Source organism: Corvus moneduloides, chromosome 7 (genome assembly GCF_009650955.1).
Source record: "Corvus moneduloides isolate bCorMon1 chromosome 7, bCorMon1.pri, whole genome shotgun sequence".
Taxonomy (NCBI): domain Eukaryota; kingdom Metazoa; phylum Chordata; class Aves; order Passeriformes; family Corvidae; genus Corvus; species Corvus moneduloides.
Window position 1 is genome coordinate 4,408,799 of NC_045482.1, and position 25,256 is coordinate 4,434,054.

Genomic DNA, 25,256 nt, shown 5'->3' on the forward strand with positions numbered 1-25,256 from the left:
TTTTTCTGAGAACTAATTTACATTTCACTTTAGAAGGTAGTAACACAGTTCCTCCTCCGATCCGCCTATTAGAGCAGGCGTATTATGATCGTGAGGATCTTCAGGGGTCTTCTTTGACGAAGGCTCAGGTCTCCCTCACATCTTGAACTTTTCAATTTCGTCTTTGGAGCATGCGCAGTCATGGTGGTCCTGGGTCTTTCTGGATCCAACCGGTTTAAATTCTTTACTTTGTGGCTAATTGGCTTCATTGTTGCCAACTTCTCATTAGGGAAGCAGCAGGATGTAGTATCTAGCTATACTTGTCTATTCTTGAGATTGTTCACCTGGCGAGTTTTCCTTTATTTAAACATTAAGCAATTAGTAAACCATATACTAGCTATTACATTGTATAGAAAGTTATGATTCAGGTTATATTGGTATCTTATAACTCAAGCTGTATCAGCATCTTGTAAGTTTGACCCCAGTTATAATGTTAACTAGTTAATATCCGCATAGCAAAGTTATTCTTAGCATATTTGCACATGATATTTCCTAATGTATTCTAATACATAATATTTCTTACATTTTACTACCTGCGAAAGCCAATGCTATAATAGCTTTTTATCACAGAAAGAAAAAGGGAAAAAGAAAAAGCACACACCCACCCACCCCCCCCCCCAAAAAAAAGCATGCTAAATTATTTTGGTGCGCAGATTCTGCAAATCAAGACCCATTGACACCAGGAGGACCAGCCCCACGAAGGCAAAATGGCCAAAAGGCCCAATGAGGGGCAGCCCTCAGGGGAGGGGGCTCAGGTTCCAGCCATGCCACCCCAGGGGATGACAGCCCCTTCCCTGAAGGCTCTGAAAGGAGGACGGAGCCATGGCCAGGAAGGTCGTCCCTCATGCCGGGTGCCATCACACGAGCTGCCTTCAGAGCACAACCCCTTCGTCCGGCTGTCACCTTTGCTCCCGCTCCTCTCCATGACGTGATTGCAAAGCTACATTAGAAAATTATTAATGATACAGCTGTTTCACGACACTGCCGCCTCCAGCCCGGAAGAGATTTACAGCCGTAGGTGGGCGGGCACAGGGATAACTCGCGGGGTTCCAGGGGCAGTGCCGCCCTGTCCTGTCCCGCCCTGTCCCGTAAAATGGCGGCGTGGGTGCTCCGCCTGCGCGGTCTCTTGCGGGTCGCCGGCTCCCGACCCTTCTCCGCCCAGCCCAGGTGAGCGGAACCGGCCATGGTGGGCAGCGCTGGGGCGGAAGGGACCGATCCGTGAGGGTGGGTGAGCGCCCCTCAGCTTGGGTTCCGTAAAGACCGGGGTGGCTGTCTTTGCCCACCTGCTTGGGGGGTGTGTGTGTGCGGGCTGACGGGGCTGTCTGTGTGTGCTATCCATTCTGTGTGGATGTGTGTACGCATCTCTGTGTGTGTTTGGAGGGCGTGGATGCGCGTGGTCTGTATACGCGTGGCGGAGGGGTTACAGGTGCTGTATGTGCACATACGTGTGTGTGTGCGCGGCCGTGCCCCCATCGCAGGAGACAGCTGGGGCTGGGCGAGCCCCCCGAGCCGCGCGGGCCCGGGAGCCCCAGCGCATCCATCCCCGTGATCTCCCGACCTTTGCTCCACTTCCCGGGAACAGCGAGTCCTGTGCTGGCAGCAGGTGACAGCCGGGCGTGTTCTTTCCCGGGCACCGCGTTCCCCCTTGGCAGCAGTGCTCGGGCTTGGGGGCTGGGGGGAGCAGAAAGGCAGGAGTGGGATCACACCTTCCCAGACCTTCGAGTTGTCTCTCCCAGGACTGTCGTTTAGAATAAGGGAGTAGCCAGGCCCTTCCCTGTGTGACATGTGCAGCGTCAGCCGCAATTAAACGGGTGGGCTTAAATGAAGCTCAGCATCATCTTAGCTTTAAAAATAAGGTAGAGCTTTTCAGAGTCACTGTGTGCCTAGCTTTGAGGGTACAAAATACTCAACCAGCAAGTTGCTGTATCCCATTTTTCCCAAATATTATTAGAAGTAAATATAGTTTGTTTCAGGGGGATTATTTCACTGGCAGAGCCTGAGTAACTACATGTGGTAGTAAATAAAGACTTGTGTCTCTACAGCAGAGTAAATAAGCGTAGGCTGAGCTGAGTTCTGTAGGACTACACACAGTTGATGTGCAGAGGAACTGAGAGATTAACAAAATAGTTTGAGAAAGGAAGAGTGAATGCCTCTTCCATGTACTCAGCTCTGTACTTAAAATTTCTGATGTTTCATGGGAATACAATAAAAGCAAGCCTTAAAGTACTATGTCATCCTTGATGTTCCAAACCCCTACAAAAGCTTTATAAACCCTTTGTTCTTATTTCATAATTATACTTTCCTTGTGTGGTTTCTATTACTGACATTTACCACTATTTCAGTTTTTATTTTTTTTGTTACAGCATCATTTTATTTTTTTTGTTACAGCATCATTTTGTTTTTATATATGTTTTCATTGGGGTAACTTTATTCTTTTACCTATATATGTATTGTTATTGTTTTTAATTTATTTGAAGTGTTAAGGACAAACCAGCCTTGCTTTACCTCCATTAATAGTCCAGTGGAGTGCAGTGTATGTTAGTTCTTTGTATTTATCATGGGTATCCTTGAGACCTAATGGTGTGCCAGAGTTGGGATGTGAACTATGTTTAGTAACATGGGTGTTTCTTCCCTTTTAAAAGAGTTATGCAAATAGGGTGCCTGTATCCTAACAGATGCATTAATTTGTCTTTTTTTAGTCCTCTGCAAACAGAACAGCATGGCACAAAGCGCCTGGAACCATCTTCTGCTAAGACTTTGACTGATATAGGCATTCGGAGGATCTTCTCATCAGAGCATGATATCTTCAGGGAGAGTGCAAGGAAGTTCTTTCAGGAAGAAGTGCTGCCTTTTCACACAGAGTAAGATAACCTCTTAAACATTTTGGTTTGCCAATATTAATTTTTCCCCAAAATTCTTTTTGCAGTGTTACTCCTGATACAATAGGATATACAAATTTACTAAATTAAAACAAAGTCGTGCATGAAGGAAAATCACACATAATCAAATTGAATGCGTCCTTTGAGCTCCAGTGTATGTTATCTGGCATCCTCAGCTTGGGCCCATGAGCAGACAAATGCAGTTTGCAGAGTTGCAGCAAAGTTTCCCTTCCTGTAGGATTAACTGACACAGATGCTTTTGGGAGAGTTGGTGGACAGTTCAGTTCCCACACTATTGGGAAATAGTGAAAAAGGCTTTGATCATGTGTCTAGGTTACTGTCTCCCTTGCAGTAGATTTTGTAGCTACATACAAGTACATATAGCATGGTGAGGTGAATCATGTATTACCAAGAAACTTGCACAAAATCTCTGTTTGAATTTCTTTAATTTTTGTTTCTGTGGAAATATGTGCGTTTTCTGTACAGGGTAGAGGTGTTGTAATTCCACTGAAGTAGAGCTGGAGGGTAATTTTAGCCCTTATTTTAGGCATATCCAATCACATTATAGTGGTGGATAGGAAAGAAATTAACTCAGGATATGGTTTTGAACCAAAAGTGTCAAGCTGTAGTAGTGTCTTAAGCAATTTCTAGTTTACTTGAAGTAAAAACAGCAAGTGGTACTGAAGGACTTATTCTGAAATTGCCCTGCTAGATAGGAATATCCTGATATAGCTCAAGTGTGTATCTACCAACAGCTGAGGTGCCTCAGTTGAGTGTATGAAGCATCATGACTGGGGCAAGAATGAGCAGCAGGAGGCTTACAGTAGGGTTAGTGACAGCTATTTTTTTTTTAATCTTCAAACCACAACCTCATAGTAGTATGCTTTTCCACTGTACAGTCATATTCTGTCCATAAAACCAGATATTGTCCCTCATTTTGTGTTAGGACTTCCAGGGCGGGTCTGTGTACATGTATTGGCTCTGCTTGAGGTTGCTGAAGATCCTATTTGCCATCTTGCTGACACAACAACTTCTTAGGGAGGTTGAATCAAGTTGAACTTGTGTTTTTGCATCACTTCAATGACCAATGAACCACTCTGTTCTCACACTTCTGAAGTAAACAAGGAGGCTTCAGGCACAGTATATTAATTGTCTGGGCTGAGATGAAGAGACAAATGTAGCATCAGTGAATGCAATTGTGGATTATTTTGAGGAGGAGAAGCTTTCATGCTGGGTGAGGTAGGGACAGGAATGTCCCTGAAAGTGGGTATCAGAGGCAAAGCAAAGATGGTAAAAAGAGATCTAAGACTTCCAGTGTAGGAGCAAAAGCTTTGTGAATCAGCTGAAATACTGACACAGGTTGCCCAGAGAAACTGTGGCTGCCCCATCCCTGGGAGTGTCCAAGGCCAGATTGGATGGGGCTTGGAGCAACCTGGGCTAGTGAGACCCCTGCCCATGGTAAGGGGTCAGAACTGGGTGAGCTTTAAGGTCCCTTCCAATCCAAACTATTCTGCATTTCTATGATTCTGTTTTATATGTAGGATAAGATACTTGATTAAATGTGGGTAAACAGCTATGATATAGCTCTGCTGCACACATGTGCATCAGAGGAATGTTGTTTACCATGTAATTTAAAAATTGTGGCATTAGAAAATAAAAGCTTAAAAAAAAGAAAACCTGGAGCATTAATGACCATCCAACCTTCTATTGGGTTGACAAACCCCATAAAGAGGCTCTAATTTTCCAAGAGTAGATTATTGCTGTGGTGTTAAAGTTTGCAAACTATCAGCAGATAAGCCTCAACTATCTATTTACACAAACTTGAAAGTACCTTAAAGCAGTAATTTACCAAGATACAGTACTGACTTGTAAGAAGTGCACAGAGACAGATTTTTATACAAAACTGACTAATATGGTATCATTTGATTCTGATAAAGCATTTTTCACTGGTAGAGTTTTCACTGGTGAAGTCTCTTGTGAAAGATACTGATGTGTTATACTCATTTTGTATGTGGCTAAATGTACATTTGTAAATGTCAGGAGGATAAAGACCTGCCTGTGATGATCCAGATGGCTGGGGCTAAATTGCCTAAATCCCAGTCTGGTATAAGAGTCATAAGAAGTCTTAATGAAATCCTGTCAGGTTACACATTGGAAGCAGGAGTTCAAACTTGTTTTACAGTTGGTGTCTCTGTAGTGCCAGTGGCATCTGTGGACTTGAAGATGAGAAACTCTGATGAAGCTGCTGCTTCTTGGCTGTGACATATAGTTGTCTGTGTACCTTCACACTATCTGTTGGTGTTGCAGTGTGAGGCAGCAGCCATGACAGATAAACAGTAGCACATGAGGGGTTCAGTGCTGGTTTTGTGTTCGTTTTGCAGATGGGAGAAGAATGGCCAGGTGAGCAGGGAGCTCTGGGAAAAAGCTGGACAGCAGGGTTTGCTGGGTGTTGCTATCGCTGAAAAACATGGAGGCATCGGAGCGGATATTCTCTCTTCAGCCATCGTCTGGGAGGAGCAGTGAGTACTGGATGCTTCAGGAAGAATTTCAGTGATCATATTGTTTGTGCCTGTATTTTTTTTCCATGAATTATCCTCATTATGGACTACATTTGCTTACAGAAAATGATCTTATCTTTCCTGTGGAAAGGATGGTTTAGATACATGTAAATCCCTTGTGTTTTAAGTATTCTGGATCACTGTTTGAGTAACAAGTGTCATTATGCTCCACTGGCTTTGTAACTCGGGAAAGCATTTTTATTTAGCCTGGTAGGTTATGTACCCATTTGGCTGTGAAATTACATTCTATAAATAATGGTAAAAGTGCCAGAAGATATCTGAGACTTCTGTGTAGTGGGGTTTTCTTTGTTATTGGGTCTGTGTTGTAACAGTGCAAGTTCAGTGTTCAAGTCTTGGTAGTACTTTTTTCTGAACTTCCCCCTTATTTTTTTTCCAGGATGTATGTTAACTGTACAGGCCCAGGGTTCAGCCTTCATTCAGATATTGTCATGCCCTACATTGCAAACTATGGCTCTGAAGAACAGATTAAACACTTTATCCCACAAATGATTACAGGCAAGTGCATTGGAGCTATTGCCATGACAGAACCTGGGGCTGGCAGGTAAGCCAAATATTAAAACAATGGTCTTAACATTATTTGCTGTCTATTGATTTGTCAGTGAAAAACATTCTGAACCTCCTGGTTAGTTACTGTACGGACAAGACTATCCTGCATTATACGTAAAACTCAAAAAACCTATTATGGATTACTTTATTACAGCTTTGTCATTTCAAGATAGTAGCTCAGAATCAATTTCTGTATTTGTCCTACTGTGGGCAATTATGCTTTGTATTTGCTTTTGCAGTCTGAGTTTATAGTTACCAACTTGCTTGTCCTGTGAACATACTTATGAAGTATAGTCAGTGTAAAAATAATATACATAGTGTGCTGGTTTGGCCAAATTCAGAAATATATCCTCTGAGAGAAGGCAGGTTACAAACCACCCCTCTACCCACCATGTTCAGGAAAAAAAACTTTTTCCTTGAAGGAAAGTGAAAGAGATAAAAACTATTTATTTAACAAACACGCAGAAAAAAAAGATACTAATGCTAAATAATGGAACCTCTCGCTGTAGAGAGAAAACCTGGGAAAATTTCAGAGTCATTCCGTAGTCTCTCTCTCCCCCTCCTTGGAGCTGGGATGGAGTGGTGAGCCCACCTCCAGGGCCAAGGCCTTGGTGGAAAGTCCTCCCAATGTATTCTGATGTTGAAACTGTCCAGCAGAGAAGAAGGGGAAAAAATCGGAGTCTCAGGAAAACAAAGTTCAACTCTCTGGAGGAAAAGGAGCTGAAAACTGGCCGAAAGCTGGCTGGAAAAGAAAGCAAGCCGGGTGCTTGCCTCTGCTCTCGCTCTCCTCCCGCAGCTGAGTGCAGAGAGCCGTCTCTATCTCTGTGTGACCTTGAACAAGCTGCAAACTGCTTTGAAGAAGTTTTGCTCAGGTTTTCCTCCCCCCTCTCAGGCTCAGTTTAAAGGCATAGAAAGGCACGAAATTAATTTCTGGGCATGGGGCAGTGATAGGGGATACACATCATAAAGTCACCCTAAGACACATTGGTAAAGAAGGCTTGGCTTTACTATTAGCTTTTTCTGTGGAACAGAACACCTTGATTTTCTTTCCTCTGAATCCTTTCAGAGAAGTGTTCCTCCTTGCCCAGCACCCAGTGTTTAGAGTAGACACTGCTGATCTGACCAGTTTCCAAAAGAGAGAGGGACACATGAAGTCCAAAACCTGTTGGCGTCATGTTTCTACAAATGGTAGATGTTGTTCATGGCTTTTCACACAGCCTCCTGATCAGAATTGAGCCTGTTTAGAGGATGTGGTTTTGTGTGGCATTTGTCATCTGAGGCATACTGGTGTAAGTGCATGCTGACCTGTTGATGTCAGTGCTTGTGTTACACCACCTCCCACAAGCAGAGATGAGGAAATGGAACCTCACACGCCTGTATGGTTGCATAGATTTATCATCCTTTTCCACAGCATGCTTGTGGTTTCTGTTACACTCAGCTATTTCATGATGTCTCACTATCCTCATCTGTTTTCACTGAGCCCATGCCTGGATGGTATAAAATCTACCTTATTTTGTACTGGATAGAATTCAATATACAAATTGCAGCTTCCAGAATGGTTTTTTGAAGGACCTTTTGAATTTCGTTTTAGTGACTTGCAGGGAATACGGACATATGCAAAAAAAGATGGAAGTGACTGGATTCTTAATGGGAGTAAGGTAAGTGCACTGACATACGTACTGCTCATAGGCTCTAGGAACTGAATGCATTTAGCTGAATGCAGCAGGATGTGCACCACTCTCAGCATCTCCTCGCGATCCTTTTGGTTTGGGGTTTTTGTGTGGGTTGTGTTGTAGGTGGCGTTTTTGTTCCAGTTACTTTTTTAATAGGTCTTGAAATAGGTCTGTTTTAGGCAATTTACAAACTGATTTATGGGAGGGCTTGTATAGGTTCTTTTTGTAGCTTTTAAATAACCCTATTAAAAGGCTTATTTTCCCTTAAACTGTGAAGAAAAGGGGAAAAAATATGCTGTGTAGTATGAGCAGGATGGTTGTTAGTAATGATGTTTAACAATAAAATATATATACTACTGCCATGAAATCTTCTGTGGCCTGAGTAAAAACTTGTGTTGCCACAATGCAAGCTGTGGAATCTTTCAGGAGCTCGGTGGTCATGTTACAAAAAAACCAAAACAGCTGCATCAGATGCTCTGACTGTCTTGTCAAGCTGTGGCAAAGCACTTTATGCATTACCATAATGAAAAACAAGAAGGCAGAGATAGTGTTGAAGTGGGAGTGTGGGTTCAACAGACCATTTTTTAAAAAGCTATGAAATGTCCTAATCTTTTTTACTGCTGCTGATAACATAGTACTGATAGAGACTTCTGGTCTTAGCAGAATTTCAGTGGTGAGAATGTATGCAAGCAAATACATATGCATAGGTGTTAAAAAAGATGCTTATGCTGCTCATTTGAAGCCAAGCAGGACAGAAAGCTTTCTTTTGCTGGACTTAAGATGGATCCATTTGACAGGCTCATGAGTTGTTCTACAGGATAATAGTAAGCAGTTGTGACAAGAAGCATTGATAGTTTTGAGTGTTATGCCTCACTAATTTAATTTCTAGACAAGAGAACCTCTGTGTTTATTTACATTTGATACTGTATTCCTTCTTTATCATGGGACAGACAAAAGAAACAAATCTGTGCATTCTTTAACTTCACACTTCCGCCCCTCACAATACTTCTCAAATTAATGTCTGCCTTGTTCCAGAACACTTAATATCAAAAGCTTAAAATTCTTCTGGACACTTGAACCTTGCCTTTCAGTTCACCTGTGAAAGTATCAATGTAATTTTTCTTTCTGCTACTTGGTGATCTCTTCTAACCTCTATCCACCTTGTTTTATTCTAAATTGCCTTTTTTTACAGGTGTTCATCACTAATGGTTGGATGAGCGATGTAGTGATCGTGGTTGCAGTTACAGACCGGGAGGCCCGATCCCCTGCTCATGGGATCAGCCTTTTTCTGGTGGAAAATGGAACAAAAGGTTTCATCAAAGGACGCAAACTGAACAAAATTGGCCTGAAAGCTCAAGTGAGTTCATACAACCTCTAATGCAATAGAATTGGAGAAAGTCTAAACCCACTTAATTCCTGGCAACTGCTAAATAAATATAAGATGGAACTATGGTGCTATTGTAGCTGTTAGACTTCAGAGCACAAACACGCAACATATGTATCCTGATTTTTGCCTGTGGAAGTCTGAAGCATATGATGTGCAAGGAGAGGCTGAGGAAGCTGAATGTGTTTACTTTGAAGAAGCCTGGAAGGACAGGATCTTACTTATGCCATTAGCTATAGAGATGGTGGGGCCTGATTCTTCTTTGAGGAGCAGAGTGAAGGGGAGAGTGGCAAAGGAGGCAAGTTACATTAAGGAAAATTCTTACTAGGTAGTACGGAAAAAAGTCCACCAGGAAAGAGATTGGTTACTTGCACAGGGGCCAAGAGAGGTCCTGGAGCCTTTATCTTTTGAGCTTTGGAAAGCTTAACTAGACAAGGCCCTCAGCTGATTGTTTTTTCTGGAGCTGCTCTGAGTAGGATGTAAGCTAGATGACTTCTGGAGGATCCTTCCAGGCTAGATAATTTTGGGATTTCAAGTTAAAGTGCACAATAGCAAGAAAAAAATAGGGCAAAATTAGCGTAATGAGATGAGAATGTCAGACTCTCAATTCTTGCATTTCAAATCCTCTTAGGACACAGCAGAGCTGTTTTTTGAAGATGTGCGGTTGCCAGCCAGTGCCTTGCTTGGAAAAGAAAACAAAGGATTCTATTATCTGATGGCAGAGCTCCCTCAGGTAAAAGGAATGTGAGTGTTTGCTGTTAGGTTTTGTCATTAGTCCTGAAGTTTATGTATTGTGGTGAGCCACCTGGGTTGCCAAAGTGGGATGCGTTTGTAACACCCCAAAACATTTCTGTGGGTTAAGCTCACAGGAGAAGTAGCAACCAGATATTCTCAAGAGTCACAATTACACAGGTTTACTGGCAAAATATAGAAAATCAAGGAGCTTTGGTAAAGGATGTAGTGCAACATCCAATTAACATAGAACACACTTATCACAGCATTAAATTAGTTGTTTTAACTTAGCGACATTTAAACCCGTCCCATGTGTCATTACCGAAAATGTTCCATGGAAAGAGAATTAGAAGAAGAAGAAAAGGAGAAAGATAGGAAAAATACAGAAAACCACACATACAACTACCAGCTCCTGAGTTCCAGTGATGAGTGTCTTGGGGTGACTTTGTGATGTGTATCCCATATTGCTGGCCCATGCCCAGAAATTAATTTTGTGCCTTTCTGTGCATTTAAGCTGAGCCTGAGAGGGGGGAGGAAAACCTGAGCAAAACTTTTTCAAAGCAGTTTGCAGCTTGTTCAAGGTGACACAGAGAGAGAGACTTTTTTTTTCAGCTGTGGCAGCAGAGCGGGAGTGGGGAAGGCACCCAGCTTGCTTTTGGCCAGTTTTTCAGCTCTTTTTTCTTTCTCTGGAGAGAGACGGAGAGTTAAACTTTTGTTTTTCCTGGGACTTTGTTTTTTCTTTTTTTTTCCCTCTGCTGGACTGTTTCAACATTGGAATGCATCAGGAGGAATTTCCACTGAGGCCTTGGCCCTGGAGGTGGGCCTACCACCCCGTCCCAGCTCCAAGGAGGGGGAGAGAGAGAGCTATGGAAGGACTCTGAAATTTTCCCAGGTTTCTCTCAGCAGAGCGAGAGGTTTTGTTATTTAACATTATTATCCTTTTGCTGTGTGTTTGTTAAATAAATAGTTTTTATCTCTTTCACTTTCCTTCGAGGAAAATTTATCTTTTCCTGAACCTGGTGGGGGAGGGCTGGTTGTAACCTGCCTTCTCTCAGAGGATATATTTCTAAATTTGGCCAAACCAGAACAATGAGGTAGAAACTCCAAGAGGCTGATAGGATCGAGACATGCTCCCCTTGTGGTCAGCCTTTTAAACCCCAGAGCTACCCTGGCCCTCCTCCGATGGGACTTTAATCACTTGGCCATTCAGGAGCTGGCTTAGGCAAGACTGGGGCACTGCCTCCAGTGTGCCACAACTGACAGACACTGAAGGGCTGGGATGCTCTAGGGCTGGGCTGGGGGTGTGGTGTGCAGAGCAGGGCACACCTCATCAGAGCAGGGCCCGACCTGCCCCCTTACCCCCACACGTGCATCCCAAAATGTCTTGAGGCATCAAGCTTTTCCAGTCTTTGACAGTCTTGTGTGCAATGTTTTGTTGATACTGCTGATTTTAAACTGAAGCACACAGTGCTAGGTGTAGAATTCTTTGGGCATTGCTAAAAATGTTGATATCGCAGCAGCTCAAAGCCAGATCAACAACCCAGCTATTGAAGAACCTGAGGGTAGTGTATTAAAAAGAACATACCACATATTTCTTGTGTACTTCTAGTATGGAAGCACTTTGCTTAGTAAATTAAGTGCAGCTTGGACGTGTCTGATTCATTTGGCATTCTCTTCCAAGAAACAAGCGCTGCTGTTCTAGCTCTTCTGTAAGTAGAAGCATATTAAAGTTACATGGAACTCTGTTCATTTAACAAAGTAAAGAAATTGTTTAGCTGCCAAAATACTTTGCCAGTTTACAACTTACTTTATGAAGTTTTGGGATTATTTGGAAGGACAAAGAGGCAATGTGGTTTTTCAAAATGTGTCTGTGCTTTGTCAAAGCTCTGATGTTGTATTTACCTCATTTGGTAGGGATCATGTTTTTTAATTTTATACTGTGAGTAAATAAAAAACCTGATCAAAGGAAATCTTTACTGCTTTAAATAGATGTGCTCATGAACAGGTTCAATGCAATGCATCAGACTGTTTCAATGCTTCCAGAAACAATTGTTCTGCATGTAGTTTTTGTTTTTCACTGTGCAATGAGGAAAGAAAAGCCAATTTTTGTAGGCTTTTTTTCCCCCCTAGAGTTGAACTATTGAAATTATTAAATAGTTGTATTAGTGTCCCTGGGTTAATTTACTCTTTTTACCGTTTCTATTCTTTTTTGCTTGTATTTCGTGAGTTCTTTTACTCAGAGTTTGAGTTAAGATGCAGGACACTGGGAATTTCTTCAGACTTAGTTGTTTATTATATCTTATCTATAACACAGCTGCACAGAGTGTGCCTCCAAGGTAACAAGGTGGGAAAATGGCCATGAATTCTAACTTCCAAGGCTTTTTAAGGTCTAAATTGCCCAGCCAAGTAACTTGTTTTTATTTATAATCCAATAACTAGCTGTTCGCAGCCCACAGTTGCGGGTTTTTTAATCCAACACCAGAACCCCTAGATTTGTGAAGAAGAAGGAGAAAGGAAGAAGATCCACACCCAAAATCCTCCATATTGTTGCCTATATCCCCTAAACCTAATTTTTTACACCTCTACATATTCTACCCAATGATATAACTTTTAATTACACAGCAACAACCTCAGTGTTATCACACAATTTAGGGAGCCTTTCCCAGGGTTTCAGATCAAATACAGTGTGCTTCTGAGGATCACTGCTTGCCAGCGCTGAAAGGCTGAAATTCTCAGAACCCAGGGTTCCAACACAGTTGTTGTTTAAGCTGAGCAGTGAAAGCCAATAATTGAAACAGAATCTGATGTGAATTTTTCAGTTGGTAAGATTCCTGTGGTCAATCTGTGGCTATTTTTTGAGTCACTGTGATGCAGTATTATCCCAGTAAAGACTTAAAAGTGAGCTTTAGGCAGCAAGGCATTTGTCCCACTTGTTAATGTCAGTAATGCAGTATGTCTGGTTTGGTATTTTATGTGACTTCTGCTCCCACTCCCTTAATGAACAACACTGAACATCTGTGTCCTAATTGTGCATCTGATGCGGAGGAATGTAGGACTAACTCAACTGGATTCTGTAATTTGTGTTTCAAAAGGAAAGACTGCTAATTGCTGATATGGCTCTTGCTGGCTGTGAATTCATGTTTGAAGAAACAAGAAATTATGTGAAGCAAAGAAAAGCTTTTGGGAAGACAATTGCGCATTTGCAGGTGAGTTAGAACTGAGCCACTTGTGTACAAGTTCTAGCGTGTGGTTGCTATACATCTGTGTATGTGAAATAGTTGCTAAATGAAAATCACTAGGCTGTTTTGAAAGGATTATTTTCATAGGTTTCACTGTTGTATTGTGTCTTGTTTTTTGCCTCCATGACCATCGTTCATCTTTGAAATGCAAAAATAATAATTTTTAAAAAGCACCAGAGAAGCCTTAATGTTTGTGTTTTATAACTTGGGTAGGTAACCTCCCAGCAGCGCTACTTCTGAGAGGGAAATAGGTAGGCAGGAAGTATACTGGCTCTTTGCTGCTGCTAAAGAACAATTCCCTTGTTGATCTTAGGCTTGCATTTTACAGCTGGAGGTCCTAATCACAGGGTCCATCACACCTACATGTATTTGTCTGTGCCTGGAATCCTGGGGACTGCCTGTGCAGGTATTGTGTTCCTCTGCACACAGAGCATTGCAGAAAAATTACTTTGGAGGTTGCTGGACGTGGGGACTCCCAGGAGTGACCTTGCTGCCCAAGTGCTGTGGAGGTGTTTCATGAATGCTGTAATGAGAATCCTCAGCCAGCAGCACTCTGGGTGTTTGTGTGACTGCATGTGAAACTGTTGGGTCATGCTCTGTGGGCAGAGCTCACTCCTGACAGGGGTAGGTAGTTGAGTTTTGAGATGTTCGTGCCTACAGTCTTTAGCTGCAGTCATAAAACATACATTGCTTTCCACAGGATTGCTATACTACAGTGTTCCTGACATCGACATTAACTGTTAGGGCTGAGGCAGGCCAAGCTTCTGCATATTTGGTTTTTAGGATAGAACTGACTCATCTGGGCTAAAGATGTTGGCTGCCTCTTTTTTTTATATACTTTGGAAATTTTGAGGTTTTTTTTTTTTTAAATAACTAACAAAAAAATCCATTTCTGTGTCTTGAGACTTCGTTTGTCAAACTCAAATCTTTAGTTGTGAAGAAACCAGAACTGGAACTTTTAGAGGCTGGAATGCTAGGTATCCTTCAGGAGACTATGATCTTCATCTGTTTTTAAAGTTAACTTTCATTAATCTGTAATTCCAGATGGAATTTAGTATGCACACTATGCGACTGTAAAGCAAAAGAGCTATATTTTAACTTTTTAATGTAGGTAGGGGATGCCTCCTATTTGTAGTAGTTCACTGTGCAGAGATCTCCAAAATAATCTCCTTTTTTAGGCTAGGCCACCAGTAGGTGGACAGTAAATTTCATAAAGTATATTATTTTTGCCAAAATAATGAATTTCTGCATATCTCTTCAATTTCCTTTTTTTTTTTTGTTGCTGATGACTCGAGTGTGCATATTATAAGTAATCCCTTCCAATCAGAGCTCTGTCTTGGGCTAATTCATTTAGTCATGCCACATTACAGCATTTGAAATTAATTCTTTCCTTATAGTAGTACACTGGTCCAGTATATTTATTGTCAAAGGAAGCAAGATTTTTTTATATACATTTCTAGAACTGAAATAAGAAAGAACTTCTATTAGTGGGTGATGTTTTTATCCCCTCCCTACCAAAATTACAAGAAGGTGGTCGAATGCCTTCCTGGTCTGGTTTTACATAACCTTATGATGGATTTTACCTCTTCTCTGTAGACCCATTTTCCAATGTGACAGAACTCAGTGCTGAAAAACTTTCTGATAGTCTAAAATTTATTTTATTTTTTGCTTTGGTCTCTTTGCATGTAGCTTAAACTCTGAAGAACACATAGAAAAAGCATTCAATAGATGGTTATGAATTGGGAAAATTCATGGCTCTACAGAGTGAAAGGATGTTCCTTCACAAGAGGGAGCCAAGAGTGACAGAGCACTCTGGGCCTCCTGCTCTTTAGGAATTTGTTTTCCCTTTCTCCTGTGCTTTTTCTCTTAACTTCGTGTTTTGAGTTGACCGTGAGAAATAAAGAACGATCTCATTTTGTCTAATAAGACTGGTGAAGACATTATTGTCTGGAAAGTAAGGTGTCTCTTCTGACATACAGAGCCAAAGTTGTTTGAAATAGTTATTTCTAACAGCAGTCCTTCGGAAAATGCTGCATTTTCTACCTAAAGTATTAAACTGCCCTATATTTCTTTCCTCTACCCTCTCTATCCACTTCCAAAACAAGACAGTACAGCACAAGTTGGCCGAAATAAAAACACAGATTTGTGTGGCTCGAGCTTTTATGGACAACTGTTTGCAGCTCCATGCAGATAAACGCCTGGACTCCGCAACAGCCTCGATGGCAAAGTATTGGTACGTGCTAACAGTCATCTAGAAGTGTTACTTGCATGTTCTTAACTCTAATGATGTGGTCAACAAAAATCACAGTTACATTGAATACCAGGGTTGGTTAACCAGATCAATTTCAAAATAAAGGCATACTTTTAAAATAGGCTTCCATTAATAACAAGATCATGCCTCAGCTTTAGCTTAAGTAAAAGTGAGTGCTCCATTGGTATTTAGAGAAAAATTTACATTTTACTGTTAGCAATTTGTTGTTGGGTGTTTTTCTGTTTCCTTTGTTGTTTTTTTAATGGGGTGTATGGCTTGGTTTGATTTCTTTAAAAGCAAAATGTGAATATTTGGAGAAAAATTGTAATGTTTTTGAAGCTCTGTGATATTATTTCATTAATGTTACTTAACAGTAGCTGTTAGGCCCAGCCAGTTTTCAAAGCTATCTGGTTTTAGGAAGAAATAGTTGGCTATGGCTGTTGCTGTAACTGAGACTGAACAGTGTTTTCCTTTATTGTCCAGAACTTCTTTTCCCTCATCCCATACTTGATGGTGTTATATGTTAACTTAGTTTTATGAGAGAAAAACAACTGGTACATGAATTTGTATAGTTTTAGCTTGTTGCAAAGATGGGAGAAAAAAAGCACATGAGACATGAGCAAAGACATTTATGGAAGATACACAGGTTTACAGTTTTTAGGCTTTTCAAAATAAGTATAGATGAAATGAGCAGAAATATTTACAATGGAAGGAAGGGTTTTGAGTGTTATTCCTGGCAGCGATTACCTAGAAGTACCCGGTACAGAAGCAGAGGCATTCAGTTTTGAGGAGGAGGAAGCAACTAATGCCAGCTGAGATATGCAGGCTCACTTCCTCAACAAATTTCCCAAAACAAGGCATTTGAAACACCCTTGCTTTCCCAGCTGTTTACCATCATGATTTGTTGTGGATTTCCTCTTTCCCTAGTGGTGTCCCTGTGACCCTTCCATAAGACTCTCTTAAATGGTTTAGAAAATACTTGAATGTAGAATTGCTTTATTTCCCAATGTATTAGGAGATTCTGTCTAGTCTCTAAACCTTTTGTATAGCCAATGACTCAGGTTAGAGCTTTGAAAGATTTTAAAACCTGGTTTGTGCATCTCTTTTTTTCATATCTGGAGAAAGGTCTGTAGGGTTTTTTTGGTTTGGTTTTTCTTGTGGTCAGAGGTTGTGTTACGTACCTAAAAGAACTTGAGAATATATTTGGGAAAGATAGTTGCAGTAACTCACTGCAAAATTAAAGTTGGTGTAATAAACGATAAGGATTTAACTGAATGAGGGGATGGTTTGGGGAAAAGGCCATTATTCCACGAGAAGCAATTGACTTGTCATTTTCATTTCTTCTGTGCCCACTGAAAGCTGTACGGTTAGAAAGTGGTTTTTTTCATGTGTTCTAGCTTCAACTTGAGCTTCCAGTGCAGTTAAATTTTTTTTTGCTATTAAGTCCAAATTTTGCAGTCAACAAATGCTGTTGAAGAATTACAGTATGTTTTAGAATTGAAGGCTATAAAGTTTGTTGTGGAAAATAAATTATGCCCAGGTGATGGTTATGCTCAAAGAGCATCCTGGTGTGTTGCTAATGGGAATGATGGGGGGAAGCCTGGTTTACTGTTAATTTCTGACAAAGCTGAGGGATTTCGTAAGAAAAGAGACTGTATCAACTTGCTTCACAAAAGGATTCTCTTGGCCTATGAGAAAGGTAAACAAGCCTGTCTGTTTTGAAACCTTTCATTTTCTGAAAGCTGTCCCATAAAGGGAACAAAACTTAAATGCATTAAATTGAACAGTATTTATTTCTTACTAATCATGTTATGGATTTGTCTTGTTAACATATCTTTATCTTTTGTAAGGTTTTGCAACATAATGTCCTTCTAAAAGCAAATTTCCTTTTGGCCATTTAAGGTGTTCTGATCTCCAAAACAGCATAGCTACTCAGTGTGTACAAATGCATGGAGGATGGGGGTACATGTGGGAGTATCCAATTGCAAAGTAAGTGTAACATTTCAGATTGTATGATGAAAGATTACCAGCAAAGTCAAATGAGGCACTTCTTTATGTCTATGTGTCGCTTGTTTAGTGTTAGTAGTGATTTACTGTTCCTTTTCTCATCATGTTTAATTGAAAGGGAATCTACTGTACAGAAGTCTGCAGGAAAGCTTTGTTTTGATTCTCCAAATAACTCATAAGCTGTTCACCAATTTTTGTCTGGTTTTTTTTTCACAAAAGAGAAGTTGGTTTTTTAGAAGAAAATGTTAATTGAAAAAACAGAAGGAAAACTGTAAAAGTAGAAATGAGAGAGGAGCTAGTTTGTTTTATCTGAAATTAATTGCATATGTATGAAGAAAGCATGTTGATCAGATACCACTGAGTATCAAATTGTCAAATCAAGAGCATAACTGGCTACATTCAGCATTTTTATACCTTTTTAAATGAAAAAATTGAGAGATTTATATGTAGAAAAGGGATTTGTCATTCCCATTTTTTTTCTGACTATGAATTGAGACATTTATGGAGCTTTTGTATATATCCTTGTGTATTATCTGTGAAGTTTGTGTACAAGCCATGTGACAGACACTAAGTAGAGATTTTGGTACTGTTTTTATTAAAAAAAGAGGCGGTAATCTGACAGTAGAAATAGCACAAACAGGACTGCTGTGCCGTTTTCATAAATGAGTAAGCTGATTTTTGAACTGAGTAGGTTTAGATTTTTTTAAAATTTTAAATACATTGAGTATGAAATGTTAATTTAAAATAACTTGTTCCTCGATGTTTGGAATGAGTGTAATTTGTGAGTGTTCTGCACTGTCTTATACGAAGGCCAGTAAGCCCTATTCAGGGTGTCCCCCTGCTTGTCTGTGTGTACAGTATATAGATTTCCAGAGAATGCCACATTGCTCCTGGGCTGCTCTCTGTATGATGAAGCAGAATGAAGATGGAAAAGTTCTCTGTCATCGTCCTGTGTGCTGTCACCAGGAACAAGAGTTGGGAGTGGAGTAGTAGCAGGAGTCTGGGTTTATAGGGCTTTATTTTTTTGTTTAATTAGAGGCAATAGTGGAGACTTCACGCTATAAGCAAACAGAGGAGAGACACTGACCCAGTTCCTGGTTTGGCACACAGCACCCTGGGAAGTTGTAATATTCTAGGTAGTTGAAGCTTCTTAGAAAATAAGAACTACTTTATCAATGGGAATAGTATACTTTGAAAAGAGGGATCTCTAAAGATAAAACACTCTTTTTTTTTTTTTTTTTTTTTTTAAATTGTATGTTCATTCTGAGGTGTTGTTTGTAATGTTTCCTTGTTTTGTTTTGGTTTTTTCCTCCCTCAGAGCTTTTGTGGATGCCCGCGTTCAGCCAATCTATGGTGGTACCAATGAAATAATGAAAGAACTTATTGCTAGAGACATTGTCAGTGACAAGTAGGGCTTACTCCTTTGCAGAGTCTTGCAGAATCCTTTTATATATTAATCCATGGCATAAAATCAGACATCAGAATGTAAGTAAAATAAATGTGCTGTATCATGTTCTTTAAAGGAAGTGACACTTAAAGCATGTGTTAGTAGTAACAGTGTGCTCATATGCAGTCTATCTAATATTTAATCAACTTAAATTTTAAATGTCTCTGTAGAACAGAGTAATTCTCTGGGTGTCGAGAGTTCTGCTAGTGAAAGGCATTTTTAGGTCTGGAACGTTGGGGAGCATGGTCTGTCAGACTTGAACCCACTGTGTTGAATCCAAACCTCACTTTTCAGAATCAAATCTTGAGAGAAGCCCTATTCTTAACAAATGAACAAAATTAAATATTACTTTAAATTAATTAATATTTAAATTAATATTTAATTTATAAATAACTTTGTATTTCCCCTTGACAAGTAGAACTTGACACTGTTACTGTTGCTGCCATACACCTGCTCACTGTGCAGCAGCCACCTGCTGTGCAGCGGATCTCTATGTTTACATCTAACCTGGAATGCCTTATTTTAATTACTTTGGTCAAATAAACATAATAAAGCATTTCTATGCAATCTCATGCTTGTCTGCGGTTACTTCAAAGCCCGCGGGGGAAAGGGGTTTCTTCGTCTGTGCCCGTGTTCACCTCAGGGCGCTGAGGGGGAGTTCGGAGGGAGGGAATGTGATGCAGGTGAACTTGAGGGCTTTTATTTGCGATAATAACTTGGAATGTATGTGTTTCTGGTGTTTTTTTAGCTCTTTACCTATGCAGGGCGTTAAGAGTTGAACCTGTCCGGAGCGGGGAGCGGCTGTGACCGTTCCCCTCCCACACGGCCTCGGCGCGGGCGGGCGGTGTCCTCGCGTCAGGCGGGGCCCCGCCAATGGCGGGCGGCCACGCCCCCGCAAGGGGCCACGCCCCTCGGCGGCCCGGATTGGCCGCGCTCCTCCCTCTGAGGAACGGGGGAGGCCCCGCCCCGCCGCGCTGTGCTTTAGCTGGGTGCGGACTCGTCAAGAGCGGCAGTGTGAGCCGCGGTGGGCGCGGGGCTGTGCGGGCTTGAGCGGCGGCGCCGGCGCCCCTGTGGAGATCCCGCCGGACGCGGAGGCAAGCGCGGGGCGCGGCGCGGCGGGGCGCCGTGAGGCAGCGGGGGCACGGAGGGGCCGGGCGGCGGTTGGTTCCCGCGGCGGGAGTGGCGGAGGCGCATGCGCGGGGTGGGGGCGGGGTGGGGGGTAACGGTCCCTGCGCGCGGCGGGGCGGGGCCGGCGGCTCTGAGGCGGGGGCGGGGCCCGCGAGCGTGCAGGGGCGGGGCCGCTCCGCGGCCGCCTCGCCTGTCCCACCCGGGATTTAAACACTGGATTGAAACTTCTCTCTGGTAATCAGCGTGTACCTACGGTCACATATTCCTTTGCTTCGGAGTGACCGTGGGCGAGACTTCTCAGACTGTGGACCGCTTACAGAGCTGGATACTTAACACGAAGTAGTTAGAAAAGCTCTGGGCAGCAGCTCAGAATCAGGTCCTGCAACCTGCCCTGAGAGTTCTGTGCTCCTGAGCTAGTCTTTCCATCCACTTTCTGCAAGCTTCCTGCTTCCAAAATGCTGAAGTATCTCTCTCCCCAAAAATATAGCAGTGACTGAAGTATTCTGTACCTACCCCTCTCTAATGGGAAACAAATTAAAAATGGGAATTTTCAATTTCCAATTTGCAATGTGAGCCAAAAAAATCCAAATTATTAAAGTACACCTTTTGTCAAAGGGTAAATACTTCCTTTTTGTGCTTATTTTGATAAAAAGGATATATTAAAAATTACACTGGATAAAGCCTGGTGGATGTACCAGCTCAGAAAGCAGTCTGTGTGCTTAGGACTCCTGCTGTATTGGTCCATGGTTTGGAATCCTGGGAAATGGTCTGAGCAGCTTAAAGTCCAGTCATCTTAATTAGTATCTTAGGAGCTGAGTGGGTCTCATTTAAGACCAGGTTTTATGGCCCTCTCTTCAAAGGCTGAAATTCAAAAGTATCAGGGAAACGTTGATATGGACTTTACTATGGATCAGAAAGTATTGCAGATATTTATGTTAGAGACATATGTATGACCTACTTACAGAGGTATCTGTTGTACTACGAAAAGTGTTTAACATATATTAAAAATTACTTCAGACGTTGCTTTGCAAATATGCTGCTATAAACTGAAAAAGAATTAGTTGATGATGTGGTAGTAAACTTGGAAATTATATTGATTCTCTGTTCAGAAGCAGATCTGAACAAGGAGGAAAACAAACCTGTTGAGAGATTTTAATGAGTCATGGATTTTAACATAAATTAATGCTAATGAGTTCCACATGAAATGACTCCTTTTTGATGTTTTTTATGATTGAAACTTCGGGTGGTCTGTCTTAAATGGAGTTCTCTTAGTGTTCAAAGAGAGATCCTTTTTGGGTGGGGAGTTGTGCTGTTTTTTGGTGGTGGTTTTTTTCAGATAGGAGGACTTTGTACTTATATCTTCTGAGGTGTACAAAACACTGGAGTTGCAGTTTTATGTGGATAGTTGTCCCTGCACAGTGAGCGCTGCTGAAAGTTGAGACTCCCCACATAATCCTGTTTGGGTTTATGGGGTTTTTTCCAAGCTATTAATAGAACAAAATACTAAAATGCTTAAATGCACATCATGAGTAACTGGTCTGCTTTTGAAGTGAAAACAAAAGCTGCCTGCTGAAAGGATCTTTTTTTTCTCTCTTAAAGGCTAGGCCCAGGTGTATTAAATATGGACTTCTTTCCTTTTTCTTTCATACTCCTAAGCAGGACATGCCCAATGGGACCAATATCCTTTTTGTGGTCGTTGCTGCAGACTTTTCCATGAGAAAATGGAGACTATGCTATTGAGCTGTTCTTGCTATTCTCAGAAATCACTATGATCCTGTAGATTTTCTGAAAATTGGGAGTGGTAGTTAAAGCCTGAGGGATGCCTCCCAGGCAAGGCTTGAAGAAGCTGGCCAGGGTCAGATCCTGTCTGCTGCACTCAGCTGAGGCAGTGCCACAGTGGTGCCTGTCTGCCAGAGCACTTTATTTTTGTCCAGTGGCTATCAGGAAGGCTGCCCAGGAGGAGCTGGGGATTACAGGACAAACAGCACAAAGCTGTAGGAAACCAGGTTTTGGCAGTTGTGTTGTAGTTTGCTTTTGTAGTTGCCCTCTCTTCTGCAGGTTTTCTCTAAGAGACCTTAAAACAGGTTGAAATACAGTATTTTTGAGCATTCTTGCTGAGATTAATTTTGGGTGTTTCACCAGAGGCTGTCTGCTGTCAGGGACTTTGCTTTGCTTTTGAAATGCCATCTAGGCAAGGAATAAACAGTGGAAGTTGGCTTATCTGAAACACTGCTAATCTGTGAATAAACTGGAAACCACCATATTAATTTGAAATGTTACTTCTAGGTTTCTGAGTTTCAAAACAAAAAGAAATAATAAATGTAAAAATCTCCTCCTAGTCTCGAGGAATCTCATTATTAAGAAGAAAATTTCAGATGTTTATGATGAGGAAAGATGACTCAATATACAAGGAGAGAAGGCTGCTACACAGGAGCCTTAAAAAGCTCATGCAAGTGGAGTTTTATTGTCATTGGAAACTAAAAGATCATAAACAAAAAAATTCACTAAAAGACAAAGCAATCCTCCCCCCAAGCAAAAATCCCCCAAAACGTTGTCTGCACTGTTGTGTAACCAAAGTGATAGTGTTATGCAAGGGGGAGAAGAGTCAAAAAGTGAAAGGACTATAAACAAAAGCTGGGAAATGGAGGGAATGCCACCCTGTGTGCTGGGTTATGGCTGGGTTTTGTTGTGTTTCTTTTAATAGGGTGCTGCTAATCACCAACATGAAGACACTAGTTTCAGGATTTAGGCAAATTCCATTGAGGTAAGTCTAGCTGGGGAAGGGTATAATGCAGAAGTGTCAAGGGAGGACTAAGAAATCAGCAGAGGGAGAGGAGAGGCAGAGGAGCAGGAGTCAGTGGGGGATTAGGAACCTGTAGATGGAGTGGTGGAAGGGAGCAGGGTGCAGGTCGGGCTGTCGTAAACTGCAATTTCCAGCTATATCCTCCTGGGTAATTAAGGCATTAGGGGAGGATAAGCATAAAGTCACTTTAAACATCAGTTGCTCTACTGTGTATGTCTGGTACTTGTTTCTTCCCTTCCCCAGTACTTACTTAGTGTCAGTTTTTCTTTTTACAATACTTCTCAGTCTTTCAAGTGGAGTGTTTATTCAGCAGATGAAAAGCGAACTGTTATCCCATTTAGCAGCATTTCAGTTGTTCTGGTTTTGAAACCTCAAGTAATACACAATGTAAAAAAATCCATTAAATGGTTTTCCTGTGACAAAAAAGCTTTTCCCAGAAAGAAAATACTCTTCCAGTATACCATTTTGCAGTACTTGTCTTCCCTCCCTATTTGCCTTTATTTTTTTCTCCCCTTGAAGGTAGTAGGTTTTGCTCTCAAACTCACTTCCCATACGGGTGGAGTGAAATTTTTTTTGCAGCTTTCTGCCAAAATGAAAGAAAATGTGTCAAAATGTAAATTGTAAAATTCTTGTCAAGCCAAGTACTTGTACTAAAATATATTTGTAATTTTTTTGAAGCCGATACTTTGTTTTGCTCCTGTACCTATGACGTGTGTGTGTGTGTGTGTGTGTGTGTGTGTGTGGGAGAACTTCTTAGAGAAATGCCAAGGGCTGGAGACTCTGGCAGTACCAGCTTTTGTAAGGTCTTTTTGATGTCACTGTAACGAGATAAGCACTCCAGAATGTCTCACGCTGACTTCAGGGCAGAAACATTGTATGAAATTTCCAAGTTGCTGCGTAAGGAGTTAATTGGGTGATTTCCCTCTTCAAAAGCATTTTACTTATTTTTAACTATGTTGTAGAGCATCCTCTGTCAGGCACTCCAAATTAGTTAGTGATTTATCAATGCTCTTTAGTGCAATATTTGTGTTCCACATAAGGGGACTTTGATTTCTTCACCTCTTTCCCCTAGAAAAGTTAAAAAGAAGTCCCCCAGATGAAAAAAAAGTTAATAATTTGCTAATAGTATTAATTGAAATTTTGGAGATTTGGAACTGTACCAAAAGGGTGTGTGGTATTTGAGGGAATGTGATCAAGTTAAAACACAGCACTTTAAAGTTTTGTGCTGCCAGTTCTTTGAGTAACCTCCATCTTGATACAGGTATGTGATGCACATCTCCAGACTACTTTTTTGCTTGAACAGCATCCACTGTGTGTGGATGTTTCCTGGGTTTCAGGAATAGCAACCTGTGCCTGTTAAACCACTCAGACTAAGGGAGGTGGATGGTAAAGTTGAAAGTTATAAGCAAATTGCTAGGTGCATGTAGATACCAGGCTGATGGTGCTCTTCTTGGAGAGCTTCTTGGAATTCCTAGGGAGAGGTCCAACACAGGGACTCCTGAGCTTACATTAACCCCACAGCAGAACTGTTCAGTTCTCTCCCCTTGTGTTTTAGCCATGCAAAATTTCGCTGACTGGCTATAGTTATTTGCCGTGTGTTAGGGGCAGGGGGGCATTGGTGTCTGAATCCATATTCCTTTGGATTTACAAATTCACAGGTCTGCTAGCTTTTACAAGAGGAAAGACACAAGTCAGCCAGGTGCTGAGAGCATCGCTGAGTCACCAGAGCCTTTAGGGTTTGGAGCTCCAGTTCTCAGCAGTGCATTTCCCTGTCTGATCCTAGAATGGGCTTCTTCCTGAACAGCTGTCCACTGGGAGGGCTTTGTGCTGAGCTCCTCTGTAGGCTGAAGTTATTGGCTTATTTATAAAGGTTAAAATCCTGTGGATTTTAGTGGTATCACTTAGGATTAACAGTAGGACCACCAAACCTGGTCCCAGTGATGCTAGGAAGGTGATGTACAGAGATGAAAACCTCATGGTTGAAGTACACATGGGGCAATGAAAGGTGAATAAAGTATACAGAGAGTGGTAAGGCAGTACTGGAGCATGTGGCTCTCTGTGTTTTGCTTCCCATTTTGAGGGTTAAGGATCAAGTATCCAAACTGGTATTTCTCAGCTCCCTAGGTTTCCACATCTCACTTTAATATTTGCACTTTCAGTGTAAAAAACCTGTAGTTATAATCAAGCTAAGGCTTCAGACAGATTTTTTCTTACAGTCCATATGTAGCAGTCTCAGAATCATTGACCCCTTGTGGGGATCTGTGTATTGAAAATTACTGAGCTAGGCAGTTGCTGTGGAGCTCAAGGAAACTGGAGACATTAAAAGGAGGGCAGTGGAAGTGCTGCTCAACTAGTACATGGTTCAGCAGAATTTACTGTGGCATTACTGTGCTGCAATCACTTTTGCTACTGCTCTCTTACTGTTTCTGGTTTTTTCTCTAGCTTCTTAATGAAGAACTGACAGGAACTTATCTTTCAGGCTTCTGCAAGCCATGTTCAATTAAATCATTCATTGGGTTTACTTAACCATCTCCTAAACAAAGCTGTAA

The 25,256-nt window shown here is 41.5% G+C and overlaps 2 protein-coding genes and 1 long non-coding RNA gene across 11 annotated transcripts in view; 2 read left to right on the top strand and 1 right to left on the bottom strand.

Moving 5' to 3' along the window:
• Positions 1-1,052, bottom strand: LOC116446621. The gene is made up of 2 exons (XR_004241291.1): positions 943-1,052; positions 1-336 (listed from the first exon to the last, which is right to left on the bottom strand). It is a non-coding gene; the product is annotated as an uncharacterized LOC116446621 (long non-coding RNA).
• Positions 1,053-1,087: 35 nt separating this feature from the next.
• On the top strand, positions 1,088-19,348 carry ACADL (acyl-CoA dehydrogenase long chain). The gene is made up of 11 exons (XM_032114767.1): positions 1,088-1,206; positions 2,739-2,900; positions 5,300-5,437; positions 5,874-6,038; positions 7,635-7,701; positions 8,909-9,073; positions 9,732-9,833; positions 12,925-13,038; positions 15,177-15,304; positions 17,225-17,311; positions 18,648-19,348. The coding sequence occupies exons 1-11, from the start codon at positions 1,133-1,135 to the stop codon at positions 18,739-18,741; spliced, it is 1,296 nt and encodes a 431-aa protein (XP_031970658.1). The 5' UTR covers positions 1,088-1,132; the 3' UTR covers positions 18,742-19,348.
• Positions 19,349-19,731: 383 nt separating this feature from the next.
• KANSL1L (KAT8 regulatory NSL complex subunit 1 like) overlaps positions 19,732-25,256 on the top strand; it is a 67,389-nt gene continuing 61,864 nt past the window's right edge. For 3 of the 9 annotated variants that reach the window (XM_032115355.1, XM_032115357.1, XM_032115358.1), the window contains exon 1: positions 19,732-19,870. Coding sequence is in view for 5 of the 9 variants with exons in the window: in XM_032115360.1 (XP_031971251.1) it covers positions 22,577-22,668 (92 nt within the window). In the remaining 4 variants the exon portion in view is untranslated. Of the gene's footprint in view, positions 19,871-22,391; positions 22,669-25,101; positions 25,253-25,256 lie in introns of those variants that run through there. The other 6 variants (XM_032115359.1, XM_032115353.1, XM_032115360.1 and 3 more) reach the window with 5 other exon arrangements.

Bases quoted from the DNA above. Each gene is read 5' to 3' on its own strand.
- ACADL (XM_032114767.1), top strand. From the start codon at position 1,133: ATGGCGGCGTGGGTGCTCCGCCTGCGCGGTCTCTTGCGGGTCGCCGGC. The intron at 2,901-5,299 runs GTAAGATAACCT...TTCGTTTTGCAG, and splicing joins GTGCTGCCTTTTCACACAGA to ATGGGAGAAGAATGGCCAGG. The intron at 17,312-18,647 runs GTAAGTGTAACA...TTCCTCCCTCAG, and splicing joins TGGGAGTATCCAATTGCAAA to AGCTTTTGTGGATGCCCGCG.